The sequence below is a fragment of the Ochlerotatus camptorhynchus genome, unplaced genomic scaffold (assembly GCF_037179485.1).
Source record: "Ochlerotatus camptorhynchus isolate MF236.1 unplaced genomic scaffold, CSIRO-AGI_Acam_v1.1 ptg000102l, whole genome shotgun sequence".
Taxonomy (NCBI): domain Eukaryota; kingdom Metazoa; phylum Arthropoda; class Insecta; order Diptera; family Culicidae; genus Ochlerotatus; species Ochlerotatus camptorhynchus.
In genome coordinates, this window is record NW_027040592.1 from 1515281 (window position 1) to 1536493 (window position 21213).

The window sequence follows — 21213 nt, forward strand, 5'->3', positions numbered from 1 at the left end:
ACATAAGCTATAATCAGATCACTTTACTCACCTGCTGTACTAAATTGGGCAGTTCGTCTAATAGGAAACAAGAGTGTACTAAAACAAAATCACATCCATTTACGACTACCGTTCGTATATTTCACTACGAAAAATCAATACATTCAACACTAAAAGCTAGAAGTCAGATAAATCAAGTCATGATAAACACGAAAAACCATGCTTAAAGCTAAAACGGAATTCATTAGCACTCATTAGTAAAGGCATTATTAGGTTGTACTGGATGGAAAAGTAGCGCTTACAGATTGTAATCTACTGAAGAAAGAAAAAAATCGAATACAACTCAAAACTGTCACTATTTCTAACTAAAATCTGGTAAACATGTCACAACACAAATCGAGAGCATTCACAAAACATTGGAAATCAAATTTGGAACCAACTGAACAACAGGGTGAGAGTGTAACAAAATAAACCAAAAGCTCTCCTCTAGGCACTCACTCTGGTTCCCGTGAAACGGGACGGCGACGGCGACTCAGCCAGGATCGAGGGAATCACTTTTTCCTCCTCTTCCTGTAGCTGCTGCTGCTGCTGCTGTTGTTGCTGTTGTTGCTTGCATAGTTGTTCCTGCTGCTGTTGCTGCTCCTGTTGCTTCAAGCGATTAGCCTGCAAATAAAACAAGTACGATAAATTAACAACCAGCATTGGTTTTGTTGAATTGATTCTTCTATATGTATAAGCAAAAGGCAAATAGGCTGCTTGGGTGGTTCTCTTTCTCACTTTCGACTTGGACTGGAACGGCACGTGCGGTGGATCACTGTAGGCCATAAACCGCCCGTGCGGCTGATCGGAGCGACGCTTCGGCGATACATAGTTCGAAATGCGACTGCTCGAGTGGCGTACAATCGAAACCCAATCTATCATCGTGATGACGACGATGGCATCGGGAAAATGTACAGCTTTCGGCAAGAAAAACAAAAGAAGCAAAATGATGCCTCACACTACACGACACAGAATGATCTTTTTGGCTTGCTTTGGAATTTCGGTTATTTTCATTCACGAATCACACCCCAAACAACAACGAGCTTCCTTTTGAAACACACGGCATGTCATGAGAATACAGTAGGCATATATCACAGATGACGTTAGTATAGATGGCGCTGGCACTTTAAAATGCGCGATGGGCTATTTATTTTTTGTCAGCGAGAAGCGCTGCTGGATGGGAATCGCTACTCCTATTAGTAAACACTCTCGCTTTCGGAAAATATCGGCGTATTTACAGTACAGCAGCAGCGATTGGTTAAATGACACTTGTTGCAGCAAACGACTACTGATGGGAAAATATTCGGGAAAAAACCTTCAACTTAGTTGGTGCAAATACGCGTTTTCTTCGCCATCTCGCGATCGTTCTGATAGCTGATACTCACGAATTGCAACTGGGAACGTCCATCACACATGGGACGTGCTTTGTTACACAGGAAACCGTACGCCCAAACGTGTTAAGGTATGTGTTAAAAGTTTAAAGCAGAGAGCGGAGTAACCTAGTATAGTGTATAGATACTGAGAGGCATCAACCGACGGCGGGTGGCACAGGAAAAATGAAAAACGGAAAATGCTACACTGAATGAAGCAAAGGGTGGAGGAAGAGCCGGGGAATGGAAGAGGTCGACACAGTTCGACATGCGTTCACAACAGGGATAGAGAGAGCTAGAGAGAGAGAGACGACGAAATCGCAACAACATAGTGAGATGAACTTAATGAGATTAATAAAATAAAAATAAATCGCGAAACAAGAAGAGCGCCAGATGAAAAGTTGAGAAAAACATCTCATGGGAATAAGAAGACCCATCGGTAGAAGACGGAACCATTGGAGAACTCGGGAGTAGCTGAAGCGGGTGGTGTGCGCTGTGGTAGTGTTTGTTGTTTGCAAAGTAAGGCGTCGAAGAAAGTTGAGATTTATTACCGAAAGAGAAGAATGAGACGAGTTTTGATTATTTTAAAGAACAATGATGATCGACTATCTCTTCCCAAACTGGGGTGGCAGTATTCGATGCAGATGGTCAAGGGTTTTTTTAGAAGGAAAAAAAAAATCAAGGTGCAAGCAGTGCAAGTGCTTTCCCCACAGACCATACATCAGAAAAATTAGTCTTGGATGTATCCAACTTTTTACGTTGGCCTACTATGAAAACTGAATCACCCCCATTTGACATTAGACGCTAAAGTGTTATGACCTGAGTACTGTGGACTAAAGAGACTGAATTGGGTAAAGAGGCGACACCTTATATATTTGACAGGTCTGATGCTCGATTGGAATAATTGATGAACGGTTTTTTCCCCACTAATCTGTTTTCTTGGTCGCACTCGTTCGATTGAAATTGTGCAGTACATAGTATCATAGAGGTAACTCTAAGACCGAAGAAACGTGCTCAGCTCTGGTACTCTCTTCGGTCCAAAGCTAATGGATTCACCCCTCGAAACATAGAAAAATCCACTAACCCCTCATTTTATCTGTCAAACTTTCATAGAGAATCAAAACAAACATAGTGTAGTACTAGAATTTCGACTAGAATGGGATACGTTAATCGTTTGCTTGAGACCAATAGGCTAGTCAAGTAGTGAGCCAATTTCAAATCGATAGTTTCGTATTGATTGTTGGTAGTATGGGCCGATTAAACTTCAAAATGCTCTATGACTTTGATAGATAGTCGATTGTTCCAATTTTGACATTCCGTCTCTTTATAAATTCAGACTCTTTACTGTGGACCTGAGGGAGAGTCACGAAGAGAGAAAAATGGAACGTCAATAAGGCTGTCCACGAGACAGTTGCGATCAGGTGAATTTTTTGTTTACCAAGAACTTTTGACAGATCACAGTAGAACCAACAATCAATACGAAACTAACGATTTTAAATTGGCTCACTACTTGACTAGCCTATTGGTCCCAAGCAAAAGATTATCGTACCCCATTCTGGTCGAAATTCTCGTACTACGCAATGTTTGTTTTGATTCGCTATGAAAGTTTGACCGATAAAATGAGGGGTTATTGGTTTTTCCTATGTTTCGAGGGGTGAATCGATTAGCTTGGGACCGAAGAGAGTACCAGAGCTGAGCCAAAAAGTTGAGCACGTTATTTCGGGACCTTCTAGTCTTAGAGTTACCTCTGTGGAAGAACTTGCAGATTATTCTCATATTAATTTCTGCTTTGCTTATGTTTACATTCAGCACCATTAACACCAGCTCACCCACACACTCTAGATTTCTAGCTGTCAGTTCCACTGAGAAACGTCTCTTGGATCACCTTATTGCAGCCAGACGGCTGCTGTCACGAACTGTCAGTGCACTGCACCAAACCACTGTTCTCTGTTCGAATGAAACCTCAAATCGAAACATCGAAAATATCATTCTTTATTTGTAGGACAGTCAAATGGATGCTCATCAGTTCAGGGACAACATTTCAACGGGGCGTAATTGCTGTTGTAAACAATGGCTTTAGCTGTCGATTTCTCGCATCTTAAAGCTCACTCCTTCAAAATAACAATGCCAGATGGTAGAGGAAACATTCCTCTACCTATTGGTGTCATTATTTTTCATGAGTGAGCTTTTATTCGCGAGAAATCGACGGCTAAAGCCATTGTTTACAAATGCAATTAGGCCCCTTTGAAATGTTGGCACTGAGTTGATGACGAATTCAACCATAAGGAAATCCGAAATTCGACAACATATTGTTAAGAGGCTCGAGCAAAACAATAAGCAATCGAAATACTGCGGATGTTTTCGTTCAGTGCGGAAGCCAAGTAATTTTATGATGCTTTTATTACAGTTGAACAAGAATACATAAGGCGGTATTGAAATCTTGCGTAAAGCAATTTTTGATAAACTGTTGTTTCCAGCAATTTTATTCAATGGGACTCCGTTTCTTTTTGATTCATTCAAAATACACACAAATCAATATTGAAAGATACCATTAACCCGAGCATTAACCAAGGTTTTGTCAAAACATCTAGTGGCCTAATAAAATACCAAACAGAAAAGTACAGCTTCTCACCGCACACTGAACAATCTCAAACAATCACTGCACGCTCAAAGCGAAACACGCTATTTTGCTCCGCCTGTTTTGATTTGATTTCAATGGCACAAATTTTCATGACAAGAAGATCAAGTATACAATGAATTCCGTGTGTGCTATCTGCTTCTTCCTCCTAGCTGCGGACTATAGTCACTATATTCATAATCTGGCGGATAGAATCTCGGGAACCAATTGAGCTGTCAAATAGCGGAACCAATCGAGCAAATCACGACCAACAACAGAAAAGAGCACATCAGCTATTGCGAACAAAACTTCGGAAACCGTTTTCTCGTGACTCAAGGCTTGCCTACGCAAACTAACACCAACAATCAATACAAAACTAACGATTTTAAATTGGCTCACCACTTTAGTAGCCTATTGGTCCCAAGCAAACGATTAACGTACCCTATTCTAGTCGAAATTCTAGTACTACGCAATGTTTGTTTTGATTCGCTATGAAAGTTTGACAGATAAAATGAGGGGTTATTGGTTTTTCCTATGTTTCGAGGGGTGAATCGATTAGCTTGGGACCGATGAGAGTACCAGAGCTGTGCCAAAAAGTTGAGCACGTTTCTGCGGGACCTTCTAGTCTTAGAGTTACCTCTATGCTAACACCATCTTTGGGTAGGGGAAAGCTTCCCCTATTCGATGATGCTGGTAATTTGCGTTCGATTGGCAAGGAAAGACTAATCAACGTTTTGTTGGTCTACAATATATTGAATTGGTTCCGATTTTTGATGGAACAAAATTCTATCCGCCAGACTATAAATATAGCGACTATACTGCGGACTCCCACAATGCCGGAACGGGACTTGGCAATCGAGCTTATCACTATTCTTAATATTTTTGAAGAATACCCTTCGGAGAGTTGTGTGAGAGTAGGCTGTGCGTGAATTCGAACCTGACGTTTGTTTTTTCCGTGGAGTTTTTTTAATTTATAATCGGTTGCTGATCTGGCCATAACCAGGCCCAGGAGACAATTTCTAGTTCCTCATTCTAGGTCCCTATTATATGCCACTGAGAAGCTGTTCCGAAGCCAAATAGAACCTCCACGAGGCTTCCCATCATTCATCCCATCATTAGTTCCATCATTCGTTGAGTCGCAGCGTTGAACCTGAATATTGGCCACGAAAAGGCTTGCCAATGCACATCAAAAATCGACTACATACATCCGAACATTTGTTTATCTCAAATCGAAGGAAGACATTCCGCGCAACTACCATAAACCGGACTAGTTCATGTTGATCTTCGTCAACCTTCGTCTACAATTTGGACTTCTACATCAACACATGTCAGGCACCCTTCAGGTTCAATTGGCTAAACTTGGTGAGTTCGTTCCATTTTGTAAATTTTTATCTTTTCAGACTAGTAACCTTTTTGTGGTGCGTTACTGGTATGTATAAAATCTATCACCGAACCCTAGTCGTGACAACTTCAAACTAGGGAATCAGGATTTTCCAGTAATCAAAGGTTCACATTTGAGTCCTTGTTACTTTTTATGACTTGGTAATAGTGACAAGAATCGGATAGTGACCACCAGTTCTGCATTTCTATATTGTATATTTCAAATCAAAAATATTGTTTATGTTCTTCACATAATCCTTTTCCCTTTGTCCTTCTTCATTTCCTTTCCCTCTTCTCTTTTCAGAAAGCGAGTAATGGCGCTATAGCCATAAGTCATAAAAGGCTAGGACAATAGTTAGTGCTCAGGCCCCAATCGTCAGAAGAAAATAGAGCATCACTTAACCTTTCTAGCTTTGATGCTTCCAACGATCAACCATTCATATAATTACCAAAATCGGAACGTACAGTACGAAATGTCCACGTTTCATCCATTTATTGGATTCTGAAGCATCGTGTTTAAATCTTCGATTTAAACAGGCCCGATGTTTTCTGAATCATCTTGCCCCTTAAATGCTGCACAGTTGGCCTGGCCGTTTTGATATGTGTGACGCATCTTCGATGTGAAACATATATCAAACAGACCATAAAAATGATGTAGGTATATGTATCATTTTCAAGGATGCTTTCACGAACTGGCTGTGTTGGTGCTAGATTAGATTAGATTAAATTAGATTAATGCCCTTCGGAAAGTTGTGCGTGGTGTTTGACGGAGTTGAGTTGACCAATGATGCCAGGAATGTAAAATATATGTTTTTTTCTATTTGAATTTGGATTTTATTCTGAGTTTCTACCGCAGCTTGTACATCATTTTTGCTCAACACAATAAAAACAACCATAGACAAGCAACAATATCCAACCAGCACTCAATTTTCAACTTTCCTTTCGCAAATAAAAACAATTAAGCCATTGACGTCAACATTGATGCGATCTCTCCGTCCTTTTTATTCCACGATTGCTACTGTCAAATCGACCATTCAGAAACTGGCTCGGATTTGACAGCAAATTGGCTTGAAATCGTTACCGGATTGTCAGGTTCCGTCCCAGCCTCAATGTGCTTGTCACTTGGGAGCCTGTGTGAACTGTTAACCGGGAGCCAAACATTCAGAAGTGTGCGGCATATATTGGCGCTAGTGTACGCAGGTCTTAACTTGACGCTTAACTAGTCAGCAAGCCATGTGTGCAGCCCTCCATTGTAAGCGCAGCAGTTCAATGCTGGTAAACAGAGGTATCTATGGCAACGCTTCATAAACACACACGGGCAACTCTCCACTCACTTTCGGACCAGCTCTTCACAAGGTAAGTTGCACATTGGCGATCCTGCCAGATTTAACTAAGCCATAAGGAATCTTCCATAAGCTCATTTGGTTTTCTATCATAAAGAGGCCACGCAAATATCAATCGGTTTAGAATAACCGTAGCCTTCAAACACCTCAAAAAAAAAATAATGGAAACTGCTAGATCCGGTTGATTCGTTTATAAACGACGCCAAATCTGCCTTATTCGTCTCCAGACGACGCCATTGCGAGAAAACAAAAACTACCAAGCCTGCCTAAATCGTTTCAAAACGATGCAAATGCCTAAAAAAATGCTAAATATGCCTCAATCGTTTCAAAACAACGCCATTACAGAAAACACAAAATCTGCTCAGATCGTTTCAAAACGATGCCACCACGAAAAAAAAACTAAAATAAATAAACTGCTAAATCTGCCTCAATCGTTTCAAAACGACGCCATAAAATAAAAAAAAGGCTTAATCGTTTCAAAGCGACGCTCTTGCAAAAAAAAAATCAATTGGCCTCAATTGCTTGAAAATGACGCCACGATCCCTATTACAAAAACAAAAAAAATAACGCATACTTTACATTTTACCAGCATTATCTAAAGCATATCAGTACGGATGCACCAACAGGACCGTTTGACACAGGAAATCGACGTCATGGACAGTAGCACTAAAAAAGTAAAGGGTTGTGTCCTAGACACGACCGCAGTATGACGTAGAACCACACAAAATTGTTGTTTTTCATGCATTTTTGACTATTATACTTTATCTTAAAATTTTCAAGTATTTCAATGTTTCGGTTATGGTTGATTCAAAACAATTTACACATTTTCTTTACAAATATCCATGTGAAATTCCACATGATTTTCATTTGACCACACATAAACAGAATCCACTCAGAAGTACACATGAAATTTACACGCAAATGAATAGTATGTGTGGTCACTAGACTGATGCAAAATTTGAAATTTTCGCTCCACAGTGCTCAAACGGTGCCAAATCGGGTATTAGCCTCCAAAAGAGAAAACTCATTTTATAAGAAACTGACTTGGCACAAACCATTTGAAGTTTACATGGAAATTACTATGGGAAAACAAAACTTTTTGTTCATTGTCTTCTTGCCTTTTTACACATTGTACTGTTAACACATTCTATTGCTATTCTTATGGGAATTTTTATCAGCTACAACTTTGCAGAAGATCATTTTTCATCCAAACGTCAAATTAAATAGTTATTAATTTTTTAAGAGATTGATAATCTTATGGCAAGATTAAGTAACTGTATTGCGGGCAACACTGTATTCTGCAGTGTGACATAGTAGCCATGATTTCTGTCCTCTATTCTACGCGTCATAAACACCAATGTTGCCTGCTGAACAGTTGATTGAGCATAATCATAAGACATCAGTGACTTGAATCATTAATAACTTTTGTTCCTTACGTTTGATCGAAAAGTGGTTTTCAACAAGTTCAGCTATCATTTTCTAAAGTAGAGTGAACTGGTGAATTTTGAGATAGATATAAACTGAAATTATGGTTTCTCCATAGTAATTCCCATATAAACTTCAAATGGTTTGTGCCAAGTCAGTTTCTCACTAAATGAGTTCAAATTTTGGGAGGCTTATCAGGGCCCAATTTGGAACCATTTGAGCACTGTGGAGCGAAAATTTCAAATTTTGCATCAGTCTAGTGGTCACGCATGGTTTTTAAATGTACATATTTTAAGTAGGGGAATTTACGTATTCTCGGCAACCTAAGCAGCGACCTTCTTTCTATAGCCTTTTTCTCTGAGGAACGCACACATATGCAGTATTGGTTTGTTTACAATCTTTTGCTGCCAGCTGCTCTAACAATTTCAGTCGAAAGAATTGTCAAAAACTGTTTTGAAACGCTTTTAAAAAGCTCCAATCTTCTCTAGTGAGAGCGAGTATTGTCGGCAACCAGTTTTTCTTCGGCAACCGTTCCATTTGAACTGCATGTAAATCTGCTGTTCTATTATCGGCAACTCGAAATCAGCTACAATTTGTAGTGTGTGTGTTTCATTTCAAGAAAACCTTGCTAGATTGCTTTTTCCCAGTGGTAAAAATATAGTCAAATTGAAGCTGAAAGCATAAAGAATCGTTTGCATGCATTCAGCGAAGTGTTTTCGTAAGAAAATCCAGTGAAAATAGTGTTTCAATTTGGGTTGCCGAAAATAGTCTTGCAAGCCGAAGGCGTCATTTCCCCTATGTGGCTGACACATAGATATTGATTTGTTAGGAGCGGTATTTGAGGGGTGGGGGGGGGGGGGGTTAGGAAAGGTTGTTGAGGGGTGGGGAGGGGGTTGGTTAGGAAAGGTTGTTGATGAGTGGGGGAGGGGTTAGGAAAGGTTGTTGATGAGTGGTGGTGGGGGGTTAGGAGAGGTCGTTGAGGGAGGGGAGAGATTGTTGTGAAGGGGGGAGGGGAAGAGATTGTTGTGAAGGGGGAGAGGGAGAGATTGTTGTGAAGGGGGAGGGGGAGAGGTTGTTGTGAAAGGGGGAGGGGGTTTCATCATTATTGTGGTCACGCCGTGATCCACCTTAAGTCGCTGATTTGGTCCTGCTTACTGCAGGACCAAGCGCCACGCCGTCCGAAGCGACAATGGGCAAAAGCAGTTAGTTTTTTAGTTTAAATGATCTTTATTTTAGTTTAACTTGGACGATTACCATATAAATTTTTACTAAGTGATTTAATTGCTTTCTTCATCTTTAGGTATGGGCAAAATTTAAAATTAGTTTTACAGGATTAGTCCTAGACTTAGTACACGGTCGACCACCTTGGTGGGATTGGTTTGTTTTGTTTTTAGAATTTGAAGAGAAACTACTTAATACTACTATTTACAGCTTAAAACTAACCTACTCTACTATATACACTTAACCTACTATGTACAAATTGCTTATTAAAGCATGTTCAGAAAGATTGCATTTTTGAATAAATTTAGTTGTCATATCATCAATTTTGGAATCTACTTTGGGAATTTCTGCCTCTTGATGGAGGTCTGCTATTCTTGTGTCGAATGGACGATCTAGGATCATCCTCAACACTCTATTCTGTGCAACCTGGATTTTGTTCCTGTGGGTCTGAGCGCACGATTCCCACACCGGGGCGGCATAGAAGATCGCGGGGGCTATGATCTGTTTGTAAACAGCCAGTTTGTTTTGCCTTGAGAGGCGGGATCTGCGGCAAATGAGCGGATACAAACACCTAACCAAGGCGGAGCACTTAACTAGGGTTTTCTCTATGTGCGAGCGGAACAGGAGCTTCTCATCGAACAACATCCCGAGATAAGTAACATCAGTGGACCACTCGACCCTTGTACCATCCATTATTACGGTACAGGAGGGAGACGGTTTAAGTTTTGGTGATTGTCTGTGAAGGAACATGATCGCTTGGGTTTTCGAGGCGTTGATTTTGATTTTCCACGAGGTGGCATAATCAGTAAAGGTGTCAAGGCATCGTTGCAGCTTGTTCGTAATTTCACGAGGCATCCTACCCTTGACGGCTATCGCGGTGTCATCTGCGAACAGAAAGAACACGCAACCGTCTCCTAGAGGAGGGATGTCCGACGTGTAGATGCTGTAAAGCAGTGGTCCCAGCAGACTCCCTTGCGGAACACCTGCTGGGATCGGAAATTGTCCCGAAAGGGAACTATTCAACGACACCCTGAACGACCTTTGCTGGAGATAGTTACGGGTGATTTTCACAAGGTATGATGGAAAGTTGGAGTTACAAAGCTTGTATATAAGTCCGTCGTGCCAGACATTGTCAAACGCCTTTTCGACGTCTAACAAGGCCATGGCTGTGGACTTGGATACAGCTTTGTTACTTCGGATGTTATTCATCACCCGCACTAGCTGATGATTGGTGGAATGCCCCTTGCGGAACCCGAACTGTTCCGGAAGAAGAATGTCATGTTCCTCCACAAACTTGTTTAGTCGGCTGAGGATCAATTTTTCGAACAGCTTGCTCAGCGCTGAGAGCAGGCTAATCGGTCTGTAGCTTGACGGTAGTGAAGGGTCTTTCCCAGGTTTGCGGATCGGGATGATTTTTGCCACCTTCCAGATGCTTGGAAAGTAGTGCAGCTCCAAGCATCTGTTGAGGATGGCAGCCAGCAGCGAGTGGACCCTCGGGCTGATATTTTTCAACGCTAGGTTGAATATTCCGTCAAACCCGGGAGCCTTCATGTTTTTACTATATTTCAGCGCTGAGCAAATTTGTTCCTCTGTAATCCGTTCTTCTGGAGGGACGGCACAAGGGGAGGTATCTAACGTCTGGACGCACTGCACAACCTGGTTCTCGAGTGGACTTGGGATTGTAGAGCCAAGCAAATGCGACTGGGCAATGTGCTCCCCAATTGCATTGGCCTTCTCTTCGTTGGTGATAAGCCGTTCGTCATTGACTCTAAGTGGTGGAATGGGCTTGGGGTGAGACTTCAGCACCTTGGCAACCTTCCAGAATGGTCTGGAACGGTCGTCCAGGTTCTGAACGAGCCGCCCGAAACTCTCGTTCCGGATTGAGACCATTCTGGAAGCGATCTGCCGATTCAGATCGACCATTTCGTATTTACGCTGCAGATCCCCAGTCCGCTGAAACTGGCGTCTACGAACATTTCTGAGCCGAATCAAGAGTTTGGTGTGGGAATCAATTGCTTGAAACTTACCCCTCACAGGAACTCGTCGAACGCACTCTTCGTCAGCCACGGATATGGCTTGATGGAGACCCTCCAGAGCCCGGTCGATGTCCTCCACTGTGTCGAGTGGTGGGTTGTCGTCGATGTGGCGGTCGACCACGCGTCGAAACTGGACCCAGTTGACTCGATGGTAGTCCTTCCGCTGGCACGGTGCAGGGGCCACGTTGTAGCCCAGCTCGGTCAGCACCGGTTGGTGGTCCGAACTCAGGTCGTTGACGGCAACCGGCTTGGCTAATCTGGTGTTTGCCAAGAACAGGTCCAGCGTCGATGGGTTGCCCGCCGGTGATGTGAAGGTTGGTTCGTCCGGAAACCAGACGGAATAGAGACCATGCTGGGAATGGTCGAATAGCAGGCGGCCGTTTTGGTTCTGCTGGTAGTTCCGCCAGGCCTCGTGCCGGGCGTTCAGGTCCCCTCCGATTACGAAGCGGGCATTGGTGCGGGTTATGATGGCAAGGTCGTTCTTGAACTGCTGTGCTGTACCATTGCTAACGGTACATTGCCGGGGGCAGTAGACAACGATGAACCGGACGTTTCCGGTCGATGTTTCCACCTCAACGCCGACGGCCTCGATGATGGAAGTGCGGTAGTGGGGTAGGGTGCAGTACTTGATGCCTTTCTTGATGATGACCGCGACACCGCCCCCCCTGGAGCTGGTGCGATCAAGCCGGACAATGCTGTGGTCGGGCAGCCAGAAGCTGTCACCGGTCTTGAGGTGGGTCTCGGTGAGAAGGCCCACGTCGATGTCGTGCTTGCGGAGGAAGTCTGCAAGCTCAATGTTTTTCGCCCCTACGGAGCGAGCGTTCCAGTTGGCGATCTTTATGGGTTCACGGTCCATAATTAGCGACGAAGGAGATGATAGCTTGGAGCTGTTGTGTTCTTGTTGCGCAGGTGCGCTTGATGATGATGGCCTGGGCCAACAGTGTGACGATCTCATCCGTTGACAGCGGAGAATCGTCTGTAGCTTCACCGGTTGTACCGGCCAATCCCGGAGCAGGGGGATCCGTCGATGGGCCGGAGGCTTGACTGGGTACTGCAGCGGCAGCCGACTGGGCAGCAGCCAACTGTTGGTTGAGCGGGAGCGGCGCCAACACTGGAATTGGCCGTGGTTGGACCGGTGATAACGGAGGAAAGTTCTGCGCGTTGTTTTCCGGGACCTTCTTGCGACCGGGCTGGTTGTTGGACGAGGCCTTCTTCCGGATCTCGGCGTATTCGGCCCGCTTCGGACAGGCCTTACTCGTGGCCTTGTGGGCAGCACCGCAGTTGGCGCATGTGGGAGCGGCTTCCTCGATGCTGTCGCAGTCGTCGATCTTGTGGTTTTTGCCGCATTTGATGCAGCGGCTGGCCATGCGGCAGTTCCTGGTGCCGTGCCCGAACAATAGGCAGTTCGAGCACTGAGTGACGCCACGGTGGGTTGGCTTATACCGCTCCCACTTCACTACGATGTGGAACAGTGTGCGTGTCGTATGGAGATCCTTCACGGTTGTGGAGTTCTTCTGCAGATGGACCAAGTAGAGCTGGTCACGATACTTGATGGCCTTGCTGCGGGTCATCTTGTGGATTTCGACCGGCTTGAGGCCGTTCGCCTTAATCTCGTCCATTAAGGTGGTGGTGTCCATGTCGTGGAGCCCGCGCAGCACCACTTTCAGCGGCTTGGTGGCCTCGACGTCGTGGGAGAAGTACTCCAGCTTCATCCTGTCCAAGAGGGCCTGGACTGCGTTGTAGTGATTTTCGGCCGAGACCATCAGTTTGTAGCCTTCCGTGCACCGTTGAATGGTGCAGCGAAGGCCCTGCTTAATGTAGAAATCCAGCTGCTCCCATAGCCCGGGAGGGAAGCCCTTCACATAGAAGGGTGGCAACTTAACTTTTTTCGGCACCGTCTCAGGGTCCGACTGCGGCTGGGCTCCGTTCTGCAGGGCGGAGAACGGATTGTTGCTCAGCAGCTTTTTTGCTGCTGATGCGGTGGCGCTGCTGTCTTCAGGTCTGGGTCGTTTAGTTCCGGGAGGCCCCGGCTGCGGGACCGCAATGCCTGTCGGGATGGGCAATGGGGTTTTCTTCTGCTTCTTCTGGGCTGGCTCGGTGGTCGCGCCATCTCCTGGGAGAGTCTGTTTTCCCGGTAAACCGGCACTCGCGTTACCGCGCGATTTCTTACCCATGGCTGGGTCAGCGAGAGCGTCACTACACAACGCGGAGCTAATTCGACTTGCGAACGAACGAACGAAACTAGAGAGAATTCAAATCGACTGAACTGCTCAACAGTCTGGCAGCGAATGAGCGAGATGCACTGATGATGGGCAAAAGCATGACAGCAGCGCTGTTTTATATCTTTTCAGGTTCAGAACCTGATAGGATTTCCCGCAGTTTTTTATGAATGGGGCGGAGCAGAAAGTTTCTTTTGTGCAGAATATGTAAAATAGGATGGACTTTGGATGTTAATATAATTGCATATATAGAGGCACCAGATATGTTTTACCGTCAGTTGTGTGTAATTCACCAACTGAATGTCATCAAACATGTCTTCAATGCAATTTTTTGTTCAAATTTGGTAAAACTTGGTTTTACTAATGATTGTGGTATGTTTAAAATTTATTTCCCGGAAAAAAGGGATCATTAAAGTCTGTCTCGTTTTCGGGTTATTGATGAGGGGGGTTTTAGAAGTGGTTTTTGAAGGGGGGGCGGGTAGGAGAGGTATTTGAGGGGGGGGGGGTAGGAGAGGTATTTGAGGGGGGGGGGTTTAGGAGAGGTATTTGAGGGGGGGGGGGTTTAGGAGAGGTATTTGAGGGGGGGGGGGTTTAGGAGAGGTATTTGAGGGGGGGGGGGTTTAGGAGAGGTATTAGAGGGGGGTAGGAGGGGTTTGATGGTGGGGAGAGGGGTAGGAGAGGTTTCATGGTGGGGGGGGGTAGGAGAGGTTTGATGGTGGGGGAGGGTAGGAGAGGTTGTTGAGGGGGGGGCCGAGAGATTGTTGTGAAGGGCGTGTGTGCTTTTCCTCATTGTGGTCACGCCGTGATCCACCTTAAGCTGCTGATTTGGTCCTGCTTACTGCAGGACCAAGCGCCACGCCGTCCGAAGCGTTAATGAGCAGTGGCATGAGACCAGCGCTGATTTATATCTTTTCAGATTCAAGCAGAATGATGTGCAACCAAGTGGTATTCGTTTATGATGACTGGGTTTGCGAAAAAGGCTTATTTCATGAAAACAGTGATAAAATTATCATTTGTACATTTTCAACAGTTTAATTACAGAAACATTGGAAAAATATTTATTTCAACAGGTTCGTAATGTAATATCCTATCGATTGGCGTATTTGGATTTTAATTTCATCTATAAATGACAAAGTTACAAGCGTTCAAAACCTAACACTCCTTCACCACACATATTTTTTGACTTGCACCCCAGTATAGTCGACAAAGACGTAGTTCTACGTCAAAAAAAAACGGAAGGCAATCTCCCCCATCAAGGGTACCCTGAAGGTCCGTTCGCTATCCAACGACAAAATGCTGGTGAACGACCATCTGGCCAACTTAATGTTCTCCACACCGGTGTTCTCGCAGAAGATCCGCCGTGAAGCTGGTCAGCTGACGAAGTTGAAAAGCAGCCGCGTTGCACTGCCTTCGTCCACCTAGCAGCTGAAGAATGCCGAAGCTTCTAATTGTATTCAATCTGCCATTGTATGAAGGGCCAAAAACGGTTTGGGTGAATCCGTGAGCAACATCGCCCACTTGCATCCACGGAATAAATGAGAATCTCCTTCCAACAACAGGATCATACAACCGGTCAAAAAACAGGCCATCCAACAGGAGGATGTCCCAATGAGTGGGAGAGAAGAGCCCACCTTCTTGTCACGAAATGTAAACAACAGTGAGTTGGCATTTCAACTCTCCCCATCCATTTCACTTCAATCGGGTGCCCTGGTGGTCCGTCCTGTCCACAACATTTAATGTTTCATATAATAATGGAATGAAAGTTAAGAAAAAATAAAGGAATGATATCACCCGGTATGTTACCAAGAAATCCACGATATCACGTTAATCACGAAGATTTCTAAGAGCTCCACAGATATGCTGCCACTATATCTTCAACAGGGGTTAAAAATAGCACTCTCGCCTTTCGTTCCTCACAACACACTCTAGCTGCTCCAACTAGAGGGATCTCAGCAGAGAAAACAAGGCCTGCGTCCACTTTTGATTTTCGTGACACAACGGCTTCAGTTCACCAGTACACAGTCTACCAACATTTTGTTATACGGCAAACATCCCACATTGCGCCCCAGAAGTCCCAAAATCCAATCGGGTCAGTTTTTCTCCGAGCAACTATGAGATTAATTGAAAAATCATCCATTTCGATTTTCGAACGAGAGATTCCTAAGCTCCCTACCAGCGCTCCCATTGATCTTCATGATGATGATAATGATGTCAGAGCAATGGTGCATTCACGGCTGAAAAGGAAAACCTGGTAAAATTCTTTTTTTTTATGAGGAGAGAGGGACATGTATGGCATATATTGGCGCTAGTGTACGCAGGTCTTAACTTGACGCTTAACTAGTCAGCAAGCCATGTGTGCAGCCCTCCATTGTAAGCGCAGCAGTTCAATGCTGGTAAACAGAGGTATCTATATGGCAACGCTTCATAAACACACACGGGCAACTCTCCACTCACTTTCGGACCAGCTCTTCACAAGGTAAGTTGCACAAGAAGCAACACATGCAGTTACTGTTACTGTAAAATTTGATAGTCATGGGGGCTCGAGCACTCCTGGCTCAGAGTTTTGGCGAGAATCAACTGAGAACTAGCAGAACAGTTTTTAAACTTGAGAAAATTTTCAAGCAGTTTTCCATTGGTTTGCAAAATAAAATTGAACCACTCCGCAACACCAGGTTATGACAAATCATAGCAAACCTTGATTTCATAACAATTAGACTTTCATTCCGAGCTGTCGATTCATTCTGGAGCAGTAAATACGAGTGTTATTAATAATCCATTCAATCCATTATTATCCATTATTGGGAACTCCGGCGAAAGGCAAAGGGCATCTACCATTTTTGCTTTCAAATTTCTCTTCAAAGGCATGAAGGCAGTCCGTAGTAAATTCAACATGGTTTCTAGTATATTGCTCGATAAATTGCTGCTTGAATGGAATTGATTCGGCAAGTGTGGCTTTGAGCGATGTGTGGATTCAATCTTTCTGTTATAGACATGCTAAGGAGCAAATGCATCTTTGGATGTTGGTAGACTTTAATTTTTTAACACATGTGTTTTACCATATGCATGTTAGAAAGAGACGTTCGACCAAGAGCCCCGACAACGATTAATAAAGGGTGTCCCACATCAAATTGCATCACGGAAAAACCAACCAGTGGAAACTAACGTATTTAAATTGGCTCACCACTAGACTAGGCTATTGGTTCCAAGCAAATCGATTAACGTACCCCAATCTAGTCGACATTCTAGTACTGCACTAAGTTTGTTTTGATTCGCTATGAAAGTTTGACAGATCAAATGAGGGGTTCGTGGATTTTTCTATGTTTCGAGGGGTGCATCGATTAGCTTGGGACCGAAGATAGTACCAGAGCTGAGCCAAAAAGTTGAGCTCGTTTCTTCGGGACCTTCTGGTCTTAGAGTTACCTCTATGTTATTATCTAGCGTTCAAAACGTCAAATACAACAGGAAAGGTTTGGCAGCTGAGTTATTGACGAAAGAGAAAGTCGATGAAGAGAATGTATCAATGCAGATAGGACATTTTGAAATGTTTATCTAGATAGGGTAGAGAACTACTTCGGCCTAATCGCCAAATTTTGGTCCTATCAAGCAGCAAACTTCAAATAAATCCATGATTTCAGAGTTAACAAGTCAATTATGCTTTCGGTACGATAATTTAGTTAATATGCTACCGAACGAAGAACGCGTGATATGAAGGTTTGCACCCATTATTCCCAAAAACAAAAGAAGCGCTCCGACTGAATCAATTTTTATCTTCATCCGATTGGCCGAAGTGAATTCAATTGCGTTTCAAAGGCGTTTCAATGCGTTAGGTCGAGTTTAGACTCCGTAGGCCGAGTTTGGCGTCAAGAAGCAGTGTTAGATTTTTGACAATATCTCAACGATTAGTTTCTCTTTATCAAATGTTACGGTACGTACGAAGAGGTAAATAAATTTGGAAGCCATTAGTAATAATAATTTTCCGTTTGGTTCTAAACTGCGCAAGACTAAGAAAGACTAAGTGCGGGTTGTGCTTAATAGGCCGGAAATGGGGTAGTTAACCCTATATATTTAAAAAGATATTTTAATGGTTTTACTAATCTTTGATTAGAATAAGAGAAGACGAAAGAAAGGAAGAGAAACATATGGAACCGTACCCTCCACTACTCTGTGCTGTGTTGTTACGGTTTGAACAGTTCGAAATCTTCTAGGGTAGTTTTAGTTGGTTTTTTGTTTTGCGGTTACTGCGAGATGGTGGCTTTCGATGACTACTGGTCCACTGGGCGTTACGGTGGTACTGGTAGTGACGAACGCTTAAAACGTCAGCGATGACACCAGTGTCGTGAGAGTAGCAACATTGGCGAACACAACCGCATCGGAAATCGTGTTTGGCACCACTTTAAATGCATCCACCTGCTGACTTCGCTGAAGCATTTGATTTTGACCACCTCAAACTGTGTTTATCGCGGCCGATTTCAAGTAGCAATCATCTCCACAGCCGATTTAGACTCCCGTACCTGATCATTGACGGGTGGTTCGAATCGATAGCAGAAGCTTGCTGCAGCGGCTGTAAATTTTGAATGCCATTAGATGTGTTTCGATGGTGTCTTTTTTGTGCGGTTGGAGAAGCTCGATTACCACCCAAGTGACATTGCAAGTTTTATCGAGGTTTTAAAGCATGCAACAAGTCTAAAGCAAGGTCTCCAGAACCCCCATAAAACTAAAATTGTTACTTGGGTATCTTCCGGTAGGGTTAGTTTGTGCAGTATCAGCATATCTTAATACTGGAGTGCCAAAACAAAACATTGGAACTGTCAAACAAACCGGGTTGCCAAACATGCCACACCGACAAAATTACCAAGTAAATAATGTCAGTTCGATGACGGCACTCGTGAGGCACACTGAGAAAAATTTTTGTCGCAAAATGAGTATGTAGAGTGGCAACCCCTTGCAGGTAACCCAGTTTATTTAAAATGTTTCCTTAAAAGTCCTGTGTTTTAATGTCCTCAAAGGCAGACCAGAAACCTAGCCTTTCGTGATGCGAAAGCAACGGTCTATCAGCGGCCGAAAAGAGTTGGAACCGGTGGGGAACATTGTTGGAGATCGACTATAAAGGATGATGAATAGATTTCTGTAGTTTGTTTTATGTGAGTTGCAGCATTATTTTAATTTTGAGTACTAATGGGGTCTGATTAACTGCCTCTTTCTCTTGAGCCCACTCTAGAACCTACATTTCGTATTTAGATCTATAAGTGAACTGCTGGTCTGAGTTCCTCTGGTATATTCAATTAGAGGATGTCCCTGAATATACAGTCAAACAGCACGCAATGTTGTGAACAACTTCAATGACAGTTGTCCAGCAGTGCTTATTTTATTTACAACAATCCAATAGTTGAAGATGCTAATTTCAAATAACAGACTTTAGTGGTAATTTTTATACGATAGATGGAGTAGATGAAAGTATAGAGTTGATAGTTCCGTTAGAGTACGGCAGTGTGAAAATTGCATATAGATAGTAGAATAGCGAGCTAGGACAACTTTTAAGGAAGGTAAAAATCGGTTTTTTTCATATCTCTTTACCAAACTCCCCCTTTGGAGAGGGATGGTGAGGGGTGTCCCCCCCCCCCTCCGCCACCACTGGCAAAAAGAGATGAAAAACGACCGCTCAAGTACCAACGATGTGTTTGAAACAGTTCTACCGATGTTTTACCGCACTTCAGTTGTTATTTGAAGGAAGGCATCCAGCCGTAGGTTTTGTGCTCCTGTCATCGTCCTCTCCAAAGGGGGAGTTTGGTAAAGAGAGATGAAAAAACCGATTTGTACCTTCCTTAAAAGTTGTCCTAGCTCGCTATTCTACTATCTATATGCAATTTTCACACTGCCGTACTCTAACGGAACTATCAACTCTATACTTTCATCTACTCCATCTATCGTATAAAAATTACCACTAAAGTCTGTTATTTGAAATTAGCATCTTCAACTATGTAAATCGTTGACTTCACGCAGAAGTAATACTAAAACATATAGTCAAAGAACAATTCAATGCCTACGAGATTGTGCCGCAGTTTTTGAATATCAATTATTTTGAGGGCCATTCTAATGTTTACAACCACCAGAAGAAGGGACTTTTCAAGCACATAACCTTCGCCAAAGAGACCAACCGTCTAAATGTTACATCAAAAGCTCTAAGACTACTATTCCGGCTAAAATCCCATTCTGGATCACAATGAACTGTTCAATAATTCAAATGACATTTCCCAGATACTCTCCCATGATGACTGGTTGATAAGGAATTGTAAAAAAAAGACTTCAAGATAATCTAGAGAATGATCTCCAGCTGTTCAAGAATTCAAATAATAGATCTTAGACATTCTCTGAGGATGGCATTTTGGTCAGGAATTATACGAATCATCTGGATTCTTTTTCAAGACTTCAAGATGGATTTTTGAAGATCTCCAGCTGTTCAAGACTTCAAATGATGTCGCTCAAATATTCTTCCAGATGGCTGGTAGGTCAGGAATTATCCAAAAGAGCAACACTGCAGCTCATCGCAAGTCGGTCCCATTTGCATTTTTGTCAAAACTGACTTTTTCAATGGAAATGGTAGCTAATCAACTTTGTTCTAAAAAAAACTTTGGAAAACACCCTTACGGGTTGTCCCATCGCAGAAGAAGCAATGACACGAAGCAAACTCAAAACGCGTTTTTCTTAGCTTGCTGATTTGTGCTATGGGACGGACTTGCCATAAGTGGCAGAACAACTGATAGAAGATTTCAATACAGTCGTCTGGATATTGTTTAAGCACTTCAGGATGATAACGATAAAGATCTGAAGATCTTCATCTGTTCAAAAATTCGGATGACATCTCTCAGATGAATATCCTGGATGGTTTATCAGGAGGATTTCAAGAAGTCTTAGAGGAATTTACTGAAATGTTCGGTTAGTTGAAAATCTTTTGAACAATTCCTGATCAACTTGCCATCCTGAGAGATGTCATATAAATTCTTGAACAGTTGGAGATCTTCTTCTTGCAAATCCCAATTGACAAAAATATCCAGACGGTCATTATTGACATCTCCGGTCAGCTGCTGGACTTTTGAATGATTCTTGATCAACCAGCCATGTTGTGAGAATATCTGAGAGACATCATTTGAATTCTTGAACAGTCGGAGGTCTTTCAAAATTAATCTTGACTAATTTCAAGTCTTGAAAAAATATCCAGAGGACTTTATTGAAGTATTCGGGCAAATGGTGATCATTTGAATAATTACTAATCAACCAGAGAATGGCTAAGCGATGTCATTTACAGTCTTGAACAGTTGGAGTTCTTCAGATCTGCGTGTAGATCATCCTGAAGTTTTGAAAAAAATATCCAAAGGTCCTCATTGAAATCTTCGGTCAGCTGGAGTCCCGATTCACGAGCCATCGTAGAAGAGAATATCTGAGAGATGTCATTTGATTTCTTGAATAGCTGTAAAGCTTCAGATCATCGTTCAGATCATACTGAAGGCTTCAAAAATTCCTGTTGCTATTTATTGAAATCTTTTGAAAAATTCATGATCAATCAGAGACACATTATTTAATTTCTTG

The 21213-nt window shown here is 43.1% G+C and overlaps 1 protein-coding gene across 7 annotated transcripts in view; it reads right to left on the reverse strand.

Moving 5' to 3' along the window:
• The window catches only part of dlg1 (discs large 1), a 163636-nt gene that overhangs the window by 78674 nt on the left and 63749 nt on the right, over positions 1 to 21213 (reverse strand). For 6 of the 7 annotated variants that reach the window (XM_065219292.1, XM_065219290.1, XM_065219288.1 and 3 more), the window contains one exon: positions 478 to 642. In XM_065219292.1, coding sequence (XP_065075364.1) covers positions 478 to 642 — 165 coding nt within the window. Of the gene's footprint in view, positions 1 to 477; positions 643 to 756; positions 1413 to 21213 lie in introns of those variants that run through there. The other variant, XM_065219293.1, reaches the window with a different exon arrangement.